Genomic DNA, 13,362 nt, shown 5'->3' on the forward strand with positions numbered 1-13,362 from the left:
TTTCGCTTTTTTATTTCACCTTTGTAAGTGCAAATAGGTTCTTTCCACTTTGGTTAAGATCATGACCATAAAATTCAATGGAAACACATTCAAGAAATGCATGCGTTTTAAAAATTTGCCTTTTTAATCACAACCCTACCTACAAAATAGTACTTAGAATTTGTGGCAAGTGCTGTTTTAAAACATAAAACCCCAAAGCACATGCTTTCAGTATTACTGAACGAAACTAAATAGTCAAAACAAAAAGTGTTTTCCATGAACTAGAGACAGTCATTATCAAAATGAGCAGAAATGTCCCTACACTGTCTGGCCTGACCGAGGCTTCACCGAGTTCACATCTACTCCCCCAGAATGGAACTCCCCGCCCCCCAGCAGCAGCCTGCTTTCATCCCTCTGCACCAGTAAAGCCACAGACGTGACCCCCTCACACTCATACCAGGCCTGGAGGTGATGCCACGCTCTTTGCCCCCATAGCAGGTCCCAGAGAGGAAAGAGCATGTCAGCAGATGGCGAGTACACCAGGCAGCTCTCCTGTGGTAGTCACTCAGTCCTTCCCAGCGCGCGCACGCACACTCCCTGCGTCGCGTCAGCATTTTAACAAAACATGAGCGATGGCCTCCTTTCCTTACAGGTAGATCTAGCCAATTTGTTCATCCGAACCGGAGCCAAGAACATGCCCACGGTGTTCCTGCTGACAGATGCCCAGGTTCTAGATGAGAGCTTCCTCGTGCTGATTAATGACTTGCTGGCATCAGGTGATTAAACCAACACCTTTCTTGAAAGCTCTTCCCCAATGACAAATGGTCTGTAGTCCCAGTGAACTTTGAAGAGAGATCGTCTGTCTTCGAGATGCCGGGGCAGTCTTTGGGGAGAACTCTATAAACCTAACTAATTTGCCGTGCACTGCTTCCTTAGCGTGCTCACGGAGGTGAGGTGCTCGCGGGGGCCTTCGGTGGAGTCAATGTTGTTCCTACGTGTACGAGTTCAGTGTGTCGTGTGTCTTGTAAATGCAAAAAAGGAGAAAAGGGCATTTCTGATTTTTCCCAGTCTTACTTTGTCCGTTGAGCTGAACTGTGTATCGTAAAGCATTTTGACCATTAAAAAAATCATTATCTAACATTTAAATTGTGAGGGTCTTTCAGTAACTCTTCTTCCTTCTTTGGGGGCAGGAGACATCCCCGATCTCTTCAGCGATGAAGATGTGGACAAGATTATTTCCGGAATCCGCAGCGAAGTCCGTGGTCTGGGCACGGTGGACTCCAGAGAAAACTGTTGGCAGTTCTTTTTGGCCAGGGTGCGGCTACAGCTCAAAGTAAGAGACGCTCGCTTTCCTGGCATATTATTTAAAACCTGCGCTGGGCACTCTGCTGTGGTTCGGTTTCAGGATTTATGTCCCGAGTTTGAATTTTGGACATTCGTTCCGTAACGACACATCCAGTCATTAGTGTGAAAGGACATTTGCGTTTCTGCAGGCCCAGGTGTGGAGCGTACCTGCCTAAGGTTTCCCGTGATGCTGAGCTCCTACACGGCATCGTGCTGCGTGGGCTGTGCGGCACGCGGGTGAACTGGACGTGGTCTCGGTCCTTGAGGAGCTGACACTATGACAGGAGATAAGAGCCCTCACAAATAATTGTAGTCGGGGCCGATGTAAGCAGTGCGGGGTTTACAGAGGAGCTCCGTGTCCTTCCTAAATGCCTTAGGCCCTGCCAGAGGAAGCAGTGTGCCTTGTTTCAAGTGTGGATTGAAATTCATGGGGAAAGGATGGGGTGGGGAAGAACTTTCAGGGGAGGAAATAGAATTTATATAAAACCTAGAGGCCCGGTGCATGAAATTCGTGCACTCGGGGGGTCCCTCAGCCCGGCCTGCACCCTCTCGCAGTCCAGGAGCCCTCAGGGGATGTCTGACTGACAGCTTAGGCCTGCTCCTAAGTTGTCAGTCAGACATCCTTAGCACTGCTGAATGGGAGATGCTCCCACCATTGCTGACCACATGAGCCTGGCTTCTGGCTGAGCAGCGCTCCCCCTGTGGGAGTGCACTGACCACCAGGGGGCAGCTCCTGCATTGAGCTTCTGTTCTCTGGTGGTCAGTATGCATGATACCGACCAGTTGTTCTGCTGTTTGGTTGATTTGCATAATAGCCTTTTATTATATAGGATATGGGTATATATAATATGTCCTGGCTGGTGTGCTCAGTGGTTAGAGCATTGGCCCCCACACTGAAGTGTTTTAGATTATATTCCAGGTCAAGGACATGTACCTGGGTTGCAGGTGTGATCTCTGGCCCCAGTCGGGGCATGTGCAGGAAGCAACCAATGGATGTTTCTCTCTCACATGGATGTTTCTCTCTCTCTTCTCTCCCCTTCCTTCCCTTCCACTCTCTCTAAAAATCAATGAAAAAAATATCCTCAGGTGAGGATTAACAACAACAACAAAGAATAAGGGTGGACTGCTCAGTAGATATTTGGAGAAACCCAAGACTTCGTATTAGGAGAACTAGGTCAGTCAGGCTGGGAAAGTAAATTGGGATGAGGAAGGGAGGCTCTAAGTCATTTAGGGAGCAGTGGGAGAAGTTTGGGCTAAGGAAGTGAATGATATCAGCTCTTGAGGGCAAGTAATATTACTCAGATGACCTGAGGCTCAACCCCAGGTCCTTCCCCCTAGACCCGTGGTCGGCAAACTGTGGCTCGCGAGCCATGTGCGGCTCTTTGGCCCCTTGAGTGTGGCTCTTCCTAAACCTTAGGAGTACCCTAATTAAGTTAATAACAGTGTACCTACCTATATAGTTTAAGTTTAAAAAATTTGGCTCTCAGAAGAAATTTCAATCGTTGTACTGTTGATATTTGGCTCTGTTGACTAATGAGTTTGCCGACCACTGCTCTAGACAACTCTATGCTGCAGGGTAGTTTATAGAAATAGAATAGAACCAAATAACGGCAGCAATGAAGAGCAAGTATTATAACGGAACAGGAAACGCCCCCAACTCATGGCAGGATGCCAGTTTAAGGAAAATTCCGGCTTTCTAGGATAAAAATGGCTAGCAGCCTAGAAAAGTTACTACTTTGCTACTTCTAATGTTGTCCGCCTGTCAAGTTACTGACAAGTTCCAGGGCTGTGACAGCCTGGGGCACACAGGAGAGGGACGAGGCAGTGACATTAGCCGTGAGTATACCTCTGCTTGGAGGGGGAGAGTAATTGTAAGGTTCCCTTCCACCCCACTGTGTCAAATTCCATATTAATCTCACTAGCAATTCTGGGCTGAGGTTAGAAGATAAGAACGTACAGGTTAGTTGCCCAAAGTTTTCTCCTCATCAAAAATGTCACTAAGAATATGTTTGCCAGGTTGTAACAAGATAGATTGTGATAGATCTGCATCAAATTTTCTCCATGAAATAGCAAAACAGGTGCAGTAGTAGCATTTGAGACAGGCATGTTGTAAATCACTGGTTGTCAGAGTCTGTTCCTCAGAACAGCAGAGTGAGTGTCACCTAGAAACTTGCTAAAAATGCAAATCCCCCAGCCCTTCCCACCAAGGCCTCTTGAGTCAGAGACTCTGAGCAACCTCTGTTTTAATAAGGCCTCCTGGTGAGTCGGAGGCGCGCTGAGTTGTGAGACCGGTCGTTAAAAATCATGGTAAAATGAGCATTCTTCACGCATGTCTTTTATACACGACTTTGCTTGCTTCTGTAGACTAAATTCCTGGGAGAGGAATTGCTGGAATCCATAGGTACGGCTTGCAGCGGGTTTAAAATACGCCTGCCGACGATCTGATGCTCTTCTAACTCAGGTGTGGGCGAGGGCCTCTCTCCTTGAAGCTGGGGGGGCTTAGGACAGCCTCAGCTACCAGAGCGGGAACGGTAAGGCCGAGTGCTGCTGGGTAACTTCTGAGGCCAAGTCACAACGGGTCGACTTTTCCACCGAACTGTGTTGGGTTTTGTTTATAAGAGTTCTCTCACTGTCAGTTAGCCTTATGTATGTGCCTCAGATATGCCCCGTTCTGTCTTTTGCCGTTTAAATGTATATATGTGTGTTTAATTGTTCATAACTTTAAAGTTTTAAAAAGTTGTTACGTTAGATTAATCAGCATTTTCCTTCATGGGTCTGGAGGTTTCTTGAAATTTCGGATCGTGTTTTTCTCTCCAAAATTATAAAACACTTCACTAGAAGCCGTTGGTACGCACTTGGATAACAAATAAGAGAATGAAGCGTCCCACTCACCGAGCCCAGACTAGCTCAGCGACCCCCTTATGGACCTTGGCTTCCTCATTTCTCTCCTCCCGCGCTCCTCCCCGTGCCTCCTGCTTCCAGGCGGGAAGAAGACTTGGGCTCTTTATATCACGAAACCAGAGCTTCCTCCTGAAGCTCAATCTGATGTCTTACAGGCCACAGGTGTGTGACATGCCACCTCTACCTGCAGGGAGTCTGGAGAAGTGACTGTGTGATAGAGTGAGCTGAGTGGTTTCAGGTTATTTTTCCCCAAAAGGATATCTTTTTAAAAATTTTTGTTGTTGTTTTACTACTTGCCCAAGGATATTTTTTTCCATTTATTTTTATTTTTTTTCTTAGCGAGAGTGGAAGGGAAGGGTAGAGACACAGAGAGAGAGAGACATGGATGTGAGAGACACACATTGATTGGTTGCCTTCCCCAGGGCCGGGGATCGAGCCTGCAACCCAGGTATGTGCCCTTGACCAGAATCGAACTACAACCCTTCAGTCCAAGGGCTGATGCTCTAACCACTGAGGAAACTGGCTAGGATCCAAAAAGATCTTTTCATCTCACAATCATGCATTTCTTCCTACTGATTTAAAGCACCATTATTATTTATTACCTGCCAAATATCCATATTATTTGGATCTATTTCTAGATCCTCTATTCTCTCTTCTTGATATGCCTCTTTACTACTGATCCCAGCCTGGTACTATGTGAATTATTAAATTTTTTAATACATTTTTATATCTAATATCTAATTGCTCTTTCTTGTCTAGTTTTTCTTTGTTCTTCTCACCTGTTTATACATCTGGATAAACATCAGAATCATTTTTGTCAAATTCTAAACACAGTGCATTTTGATTTTGATTGAAGTCATGCTGAAGGCTAATTTTATACTAGGGAGAATTTAATCTTTATGATAAATTTCTTTTGTAGATGGAATATGCCTTTCATAAGGTTTTTTATGGTGGATTGTTTGTGTATAGGAGCGGTGTTGATTTTTATTTATAGCGAGCCATTTCACTGCCTCTCTGATAGTTTCTGTAAGGCCATTAATATCATAAGGCCTGCAGGTAGTACTTTGTCTTTCCTAATATTCTACTTATCTGCTCTTATCCCTCATTGCTTTGGTAAGTCTGCAGAAGAATATTCAATAATTAGTGGCTGTAGTGAGAATTTTGACTTTTATATTAATGAAGATGTGTCTAATGTTTCACCATTCTGCCTTCTGTTGGCCTTTGCTTCAGGATAGATATCTTGTCAAGGACGTCTCTACCTATTACATTCCTTTCAGTAGCTGTTGAGATCCTTGTACTCACTGGTAATCGTGTGAAATTTTAAATTTTTATGTTGTTAAATCCATCAGTCTTTTCCTGTATGTGTTTCCTGTGATCTGTTTAGGCAGGCTTACCGAAGCTGAGATCGGTTTTCTAGTGATCTCTACTGGTGTTTAGTCTTCTTTCTAGTCTCATTTTTTAGTCTATATCTTTGTGCAAGTTAGCATTTATTTTGGAGTTAGATATGGGTCATTTTCTCCCCATTGTCGTAGGATTGCTAATTAAATAATGTCTCTTTCCTACTAAAATGGGTAGGAGGGCTTTTTGCTTTTTAGTTTGGTTTTGCTTTTTAGTTTTACGGAGGAGTAGGATATTTCCCTCAAGTACTCCTGACCCTTCTTGGCCTTGTCACTTAGTTCGTTGTATCGTGAGAAAGGTCAGCGGTCAGTGCTGAGAGAAATAATGTGCCATAAAAATGGATCACCTTTTGGCTGGAAAACGGCAGCTTCTTTCTCTTTAATCCATATGTATTCCCCAATCCTTGGAATTAAAAAAGAATCTGGATTTGCTATATGTTAGTCTCATATATTGTGACACGGGCATGTGCTAAAGACTCAGGATTTCTGATGAGCTGCTGTCTCCTTCACGCGTGCTCCGAGCTGGGCAGCATGGGAAGCTCCCTGCGCTACGAGGTTGTTGAGCACACCTGGCAGGTCAAGCTAAATGATGTGACGTTGCCACCCCATTACCCATGCTCACCACCCAAAGCCGGCTCCCATTTGGAAGGCAGGGGCAGCGAGAACCTGTTGGCTGCAAAACATGACCTGTGATTCCCACAGGGCAGTTCCCATTAATGACGATCAGATGTGTGTCCTTGCATCGCCTGAAATAAACCAGTAAGTAAATGCCAAACGCCTTCTCGCCTTCACATTAGTACATGTGCCTTTTCTTACGTAATTTTTATCTTGCAGCTAGCACTTGCATCCTCTCTCCAGCTGACTTTAGTTAACCCCAGAGCTTTTCTTTCTTGTCCTCCTCCCTGGCCATCTAATGCCAGAGGGGCAAGAACAGTTGACATATGTAGCAGCCCCTGATTCATTCCCAAGATTTTACACATCTGTCTTTCTTGTTACATATATATCTATCGACTTAGGTGTGTGTCTATTGTCTGTGTGCCTGTCTATCTGTCATAGAGATCTATTTCTGATCATGTAAGAAATATATGCTCATTGTATAAAATTTTAAAATTCAGAACCATCTGAAGAAAATAAAAACTATGGTATTATATAACCTACAGATAATATTTTGTCTTTCCTCCTATTCTATTTATCTGCTCTTATCCCTTACTGCATTGGTAAATCTACAGAAGAATATGAAAGAATTAATAGAAATAGTGAGAATTTTGTTTCCTAGAAACAACTACTGAAAATATGTTGGCATGTTTCCTTTCAGTATTCTGTGTGTATATATGGACATACAAAGTACATATTCAGAACTAACTTTTTTTTTTTTTTTACATCCCTCACTCTTTCCTTTACCTCTCTTTGCCTTTTTGATTAGAAGGCTCCCACAGGGAAAAAAAAAAATCAAATGATTCCAAGAACTTGGTGGATAGAGTGAACTATTTAACTCAAATGTACTTTATTCTAAATAGCAATTGGTGCAAAACCTTTATCCATTTATACCCTTTGCCAAATTCCATATTGGTTTGTTAATATTTATATTGATTTATAAGAGCTCTTTATATATCTGAATAATATTTATATGTTTGTAATGTCCTTGTCTGTTTTGCATGTTGCCAGTACACTATAATTCTGCCAACTGTGTTTACAATGACATCTGTTTTACATTTATATGTATAAAGTTTATCTGATCTTTCCTTGTGGCTTTTGTGTGTTAAGGCTTTTTAAAGAGGAATCTCCATGCTCTGTGGTTATAAAATGTTATCTTGAATTTTCTTTAACTTAAGTTTTTAATGTTTAGCCTTAGATTGTTACATACATTATAAGGTAGTTTTTCTACTCCCCCCCATTGTTTCAACACTATTTATTCTATTTCATCACCATTTGAAATTATTCCAGTCTCATATATTGAACGCCTAAATATGTGGCACTGTGTTATTGACTCTCTACTATGTTCCTCAAATCTGTCTACGCTTGCATAAACACAACTTTGTTTGTTGTAGCTCTACAGTATATTCTGGAAATCTAGTAGGGCAATATCCTTTCCTTTTCTACATTTAAGTATTTGTTTTAATTTTTTAATTACAGTTTGGATAAGTGTTATATTAGTTTCAGGTGTATAACACAGTAATTAGACATTTATATACCTTGCAAAGTGATCACTGTGGTAAGCCTAATATCTACCTGGCACCATATATAGTTATTACAATATTATTTGCTATATTCCCTACACTGTACTTTATGCTCCAATGACTGGTTGGTTGGATGGTTAGTTGGTTGGTTTGGCAAACGCCTCTAGGGATATTATTTTATATTAGTTTCAGATATAAAGCATGGTGGTTAGACATTCATGTACTTTACAAAATGTTCCCCCTGATATTTCCAGTGCCCACATGGCACCATACATAGTCATCACACTCTTTTCGACTGTATTTCCTATGCCGTGCTTTACTTACCCATGACCATTTTGTAACTACCAACCTGTACTTCCCAATCCCTTCGTGTTTTTTTTACCCAGTCCCTCAACCCCCCTCCCCTCTGGCAACCATCTTTCTGTTCTCTGTATCTACGAGTGTTTCTGTTTTATTTGTTTATTTATATTGTTCTTTAGATTCCACATCCCATGACTGTTTTTTGTTGCTGAATTTGTACATCTTAATTCCTCCACCTTTTCCACTATCCTTCCAACCCCCCTCCCATCTGGTAACCATTAGTTTGTTCTCTCTGCATTTGTTTCTGTTTTGTGTTCATTTATTTTGGTTTTTTTTTAGATTCCACATGTAAGTGAAATCATATGGTATTTGTCTTTGTCTGACTTATTTCACTTAGCATAGTACACTCTAGGTCCGTCCGTGTTGTCTCAAATGGCAAAATTTCATTCTTTTGAATGGCCTAGTAGTATTCCATTGTGTATATGTATCACATCTTCTTTACCCATTTGTCTATTGATGGATACTTGGGTTGCTTTCATATTTTGGCTATTTTAAGTAATGCTGCAGTGAACATAAGGGTACATATATCTTTTTTAATTAGGGTTTTGGACTTCTTTGGATAAATACCCAGGTGGCATTGCTGGGTCATATGGTAGTTCTATTTTTAACTTTTTGAGGAACCTCCATACTGTTTTCCATAGTGGCTGCACCAATTTACAATTCCATCAACAGTGCAAAAGGTTCTTCTCCATATCCTCACCAACATTTGTTGTTTGTTGGTTTATTGGTGATAGCCATTCTGACAGGGGTTTTATGGTTTCAAGTGTTTGGTCTATTTTGAGTTTCTTCTTACATTTATAACAACACGATCCAGTTTCATTCTTTTGCATGCATTTGAGCAGTTTTCCCAAAACCACTTATTAAATAGATTGTCATTACCCCAGGCATATTCTTTCCTCCCTTGTCATAGGTTAATTGACCATATAGGTGTGGGTTTATTTCTGGGCTCTCTGTTCAGTTCCATTGATATCTGTTTTTATGTCAATACCATGCTGATTTGATTGCTATAGTTCTATAGTATTCCTTTTCTACATTTACTTAGATATCTGTAACTTTACACTCCCAGATGAACTGGAAAATCAGCTTAACATAAAAAAAAAGAATGTTCATATTTGTCGAAAGATATCCTTAACAATACCACATGATTTAGGACCAGCCTATATAGTGATTGTGTGCCAGGAAAACAGTAGACTCCAGTCAGTGATGTTCTTTCTCTGAGTCGTAATGGACATATCAGTGACTAATATTGTCCTGTTTATCTTCTGTCAAAGTACGTGTGTGTGTGTAAAGTCTTAAATGTTAAGTCTGTACCTAATCAATTTATTGTAATATTGTATGTACAGTAAGACCAGTGTCCTGTGTTCATCCTTTGTGAATTAGAATTTCTCACTCTTTTTTTTGTAATAACAAAACGAGTAATTTTTTTGTTGTTTCAACAGCTTGAGTTTTTGTAGAAAATATATTAAAGGCTGAAAAACACACACACACAATGATAATGTATAGACTAATTTGGGAATGTTGTGGATACACTTAACAGTATTGAATGTTCCCATTCATTCACCTATGCAGTTTTATTTATTATAACTTAAGGTTTTATCCCTGAGAGAGTAAGTTCTTTCTTGACATTTCTACCCTTTATTCTTTCATATGAACTTTAGAATCACGTTGTAGCGCTCTACAAAGTGATTTCCTGCTGGGAATTATTAAAAGTGCCTAAAATTTGTTAATGTGGGGAAAATTAACATCCTTATAATAATGGAGCTCCTCAGGGAATGTGGCACACAGTTCACAGGCATTTAGTCAAAATGCCCCTATTGGCCGTCAGTGAAACAGATAGCAATCTTTATGTATGTTACACAGTTCTCAAGTTCTTTTCTCAATATCTTACATTATTTTTTGCTCTTGCCAAATTTTCTAACTGTTCATGGTAGATATATGAGAAAGCTGGAGGAGGGAGGGAGGGTGCTTGCTTGTTTATTTTACCAGCCAGTTCATTGTTGGGAAAACAGGCATCCACCCACAAATTGTACAAAGAAGTATAAAATTACAACTAAGCATATGAGAGATACGAGGGGTATAAGATAATAAAAGACTGGACAGTGAAGATTTTATTGAGGAAAAATGGTGAGGAAGTATCTCAGAGAATAAGCAGAAATAATCTCCTTTACTGTAGACAACAAAAGAGAATTTTAACAGCAGAAAGGAAAGGCTTAATCCCAGAAGGAAGGACATCCCTTTATGTTGAGTTTGCATTTTGAGAAGCATGTTCATGTTCTTCACGTTTTGCTTACAGTTGGATGTGGGTTAGCAAGGACAGTATTGGGTCTTGTTTCTCCAACTGCACATGTGTATAGAGTTGCTGTGTAGTGTCCTGTTGAGCAGGTAATCAGGCATCTGGTTTTCTGTTAAAAACAAAACAATAAGCACTGACATGAGGTTATGGGGCTGCAGAGAGGAGTGTGTGGGCAGTGCAGCCCTGAGGATGGGCAGGCAGCTGAGAGAGGGAATACAGTGTATATATATACATATGAAAACATGGTGGGGATTGTAAGTCCTACAGTCTTTACTCTCCAGGTATGGATTTGCTCTTTGCTACATATTGGGATTCTACATTCCACTTCTTTATGAGTTGAAGAGTTTCGTTTTTTTTTAAAGAAAACAAAGGCACTAAAACTCCCCCATGTAAAATATTATCTCTTGAAAAAATTCTGTACTGGTCAGTATTCATAAGTAAAAGGTCATGGGAATAATTTGATTGTGTATTACCTAAAAAGGAAATAGAAAAATGTATTGAAAGTGTATACATTAAATATGCTGTTGGATCTCATAAAATAATTGAAATTAAAAAGTTATTGGGTGGGGCTGATACAGGAAGATGGAAGGATGATAACTAGAGAGTATTTTCTATGCTAAACCTCCATTCCTGTGAGGATTCAGATCTTATCATTCTTGAAAAACACCGAGACTTTTGAGGATAAAGTTATAGATAGAAGCTTCTGAAGGAAATATGTGGGAGGGTTACTTCTGAGAATAAACTATATCAGCTGGAAAAAAATACAGAGTGACGGTAGCAATTCAAATTTCCATTACAAGAGGAGATGGACTCAGTCCTGTCCATGATATACGAGTAAATATATGCTTGCAGTGGGCTCTTATGTAAAAGAAATTGAAACGTATTACAAAGCACAGTGAAACGTGGGTTATTGCAAATGAGTCATAACACCTGTGTAGGGGGAAAAGGGAGTAGAAAATTCTATGGTGTGGATCCCCGAAGCAGGTTTCTGACATCCAAATGTTAGAGCTGCGGGAAATACATAGATGGTGATTTCAGGGTTTGCTTTTTATTTGTGAGAATTTACTTTTAGAGCACAGCTGTCTGAGACATTTTTAACTTTATTTTCTTAACCGACTTTTCTTTCTAATCCACTACTGGGAAGTACCTTAAGCCACTGTGGCCATTTACAATTGCCAGGAACTATTTCCGGGGAAACATATTTCAGTTGCCTTTGATACTTAGAAGTAGATGATATCTGTTCAGGTTTGGGGTGCTCTCCTCCCCAAAACTCCCAACTCGAGGTGTGCTTCAAAGAATGGAAGTCTCAGACGGAACCCTGCTCCTCATGGAGTTTGTGTGGCGCACATAGCTTGAAACAGGGCTTAGAGTCTTAAATCCTGTTCTCTAAGTGAGTTGCAATCCCAGTTGTTTTTTAAGGAACCTGAACTAGTCCTTATTGCAAGGTTCCGTCTGGGAAGACATGACAGTATTCACCATACTCACCTGTGAAAAGCTGAGAACTTTTCCTCTAAGATCGGGAACCAGACAAGGATGCCCACACTCGAAGGCATTATGCTAAGTGAAATAAGTAAAAAACTAAAACTCACAGAAACAGAGTAGAAAAGTGGTTGCCAGGGGCCAGGGGATGGGGGAAATAGGTAGAGACTGGTAAGCAGCATATAAACTTTATAAGGTCTGAGGATCTAATGTATAATGTGACTACAGTTGATAACAGTGTTTTGTATAATTGAAATTTGCTGAGAGAGAACTTAGATGTTCTAACACCAAAAAAAGAGGTAACTATATGGGGTGATGGATGTGTTAACTGACTTTCACAACGTCTGAGTGTATAAAATCATCACACTGTGCTCTTTAAACATCTTGTAATTTTATTTGTCAGTTGTATCTCAATAAAGCTAAAGAAGTAAATTACCAACAACATAACACCCTTTTCCAATCATTTGTCTATTTTTTATAAATTTGTCGCTATGTTAATCTCTCATGAAATTAAGGGTAATATGATAGGGGAAAATGATTCCCTCCCATAAAAATATTCCTTGAGCAACAGCTTGAGTCTGCTCCAGATTGTCCATGAAGTTGTAGAGACTGTTTTAGAAAAAGAAGAAAACAATCGACAGTTTCCAGACATTAGCATGGGCTCGCAGAAAAAAAAAAAAAAATCTCACATAAGACTACCACCCAGGAAACCGGGCGGCAGGATAAACTCTGTGCTAGATTTCTAGCAAAACTGGAAATCGGGCAGTGAGTTGGGTCAATAATTGCACTCTTCCAGCAATTTCTTAGGAAGTACTAATGTCCTTTCATTTCTTAGGAAGTACTAATGAGCAGGTACATTTCTCTAGTTTAGTTCTCAGCATCTGTTTTAGATGATAGTTGGAATTTAGGTTAATAATGATTATCTAATTTATTTAAAATTTCATAAATGTTTTATTTCACTCTGTATGTCGAATAGAGACTTAGATTCGGTGAGTATGTCACCTACTGCAAAAGCATTGAACATGTAAATGTTTCCTTTCAGTATTCCCATAGTAACTTTAAAACTATTAGGTTTCGCTGTGGGTGGCAGAATCACCTGGAAGACTCATAACTCAGGCTGCTGAGCCCCATCCAGACAGCATGCCAGTAACAAGTGTAGAAATGTAATGGGTAGATGTGGTGGAAATAGTTAGGATCTCAAGTAAAGGATGCTATCTTTCCTGCTGCCTTGGCTACAATCATGTATAAATGAAGTTTTCTAAAATTGTCACAAATGAAGTTGGGTGTGGAAAACCCTCTTCTCAGAAAGGAGAAATATTCAAGTCTGGGGAGAAAAGAAGGCTGGTAGGAGAAACCTAAGAACTGAGATATAAGTGAAAATTATGCATTGTAACTGAGGTTCATTAACTTAGCACATGCAGTATTAGAGCGA

At 40.3% G+C, this 13,362-nt stretch overlaps 1 protein-coding gene across 1 annotated transcript in view; it reads left to right on the top strand.

Moving 5' to 3' along the window:
• DNAH11 (dynein axonemal heavy chain 11) overlaps window positions 1-13,362 on the top strand; it is a 206,544-nt gene that overhangs the window by 110,263 nt on the left and 82,919 nt on the right. The window contains exons 53-54 of the mRNA XM_059712528.1: window positions 632-755; window positions 1,170-1,312. Of these exons, the coding sequence (XP_059568511.1) occupies window positions 632-755; window positions 1,170-1,312 (267 nt within the window). The remainder of the gene's footprint in view (window positions 1-631; window positions 756-1,169; window positions 1,313-13,362) is intronic.

Source organism: Myotis daubentonii, chromosome 10, assembly GCF_963259705.1.
Source record: "Myotis daubentonii chromosome 10, mMyoDau2.1, whole genome shotgun sequence".
NCBI classification, from domain to species: Eukaryota; Metazoa; Chordata; class Mammalia; order Chiroptera; family Vespertilionidae; genus Myotis; species Myotis daubentonii.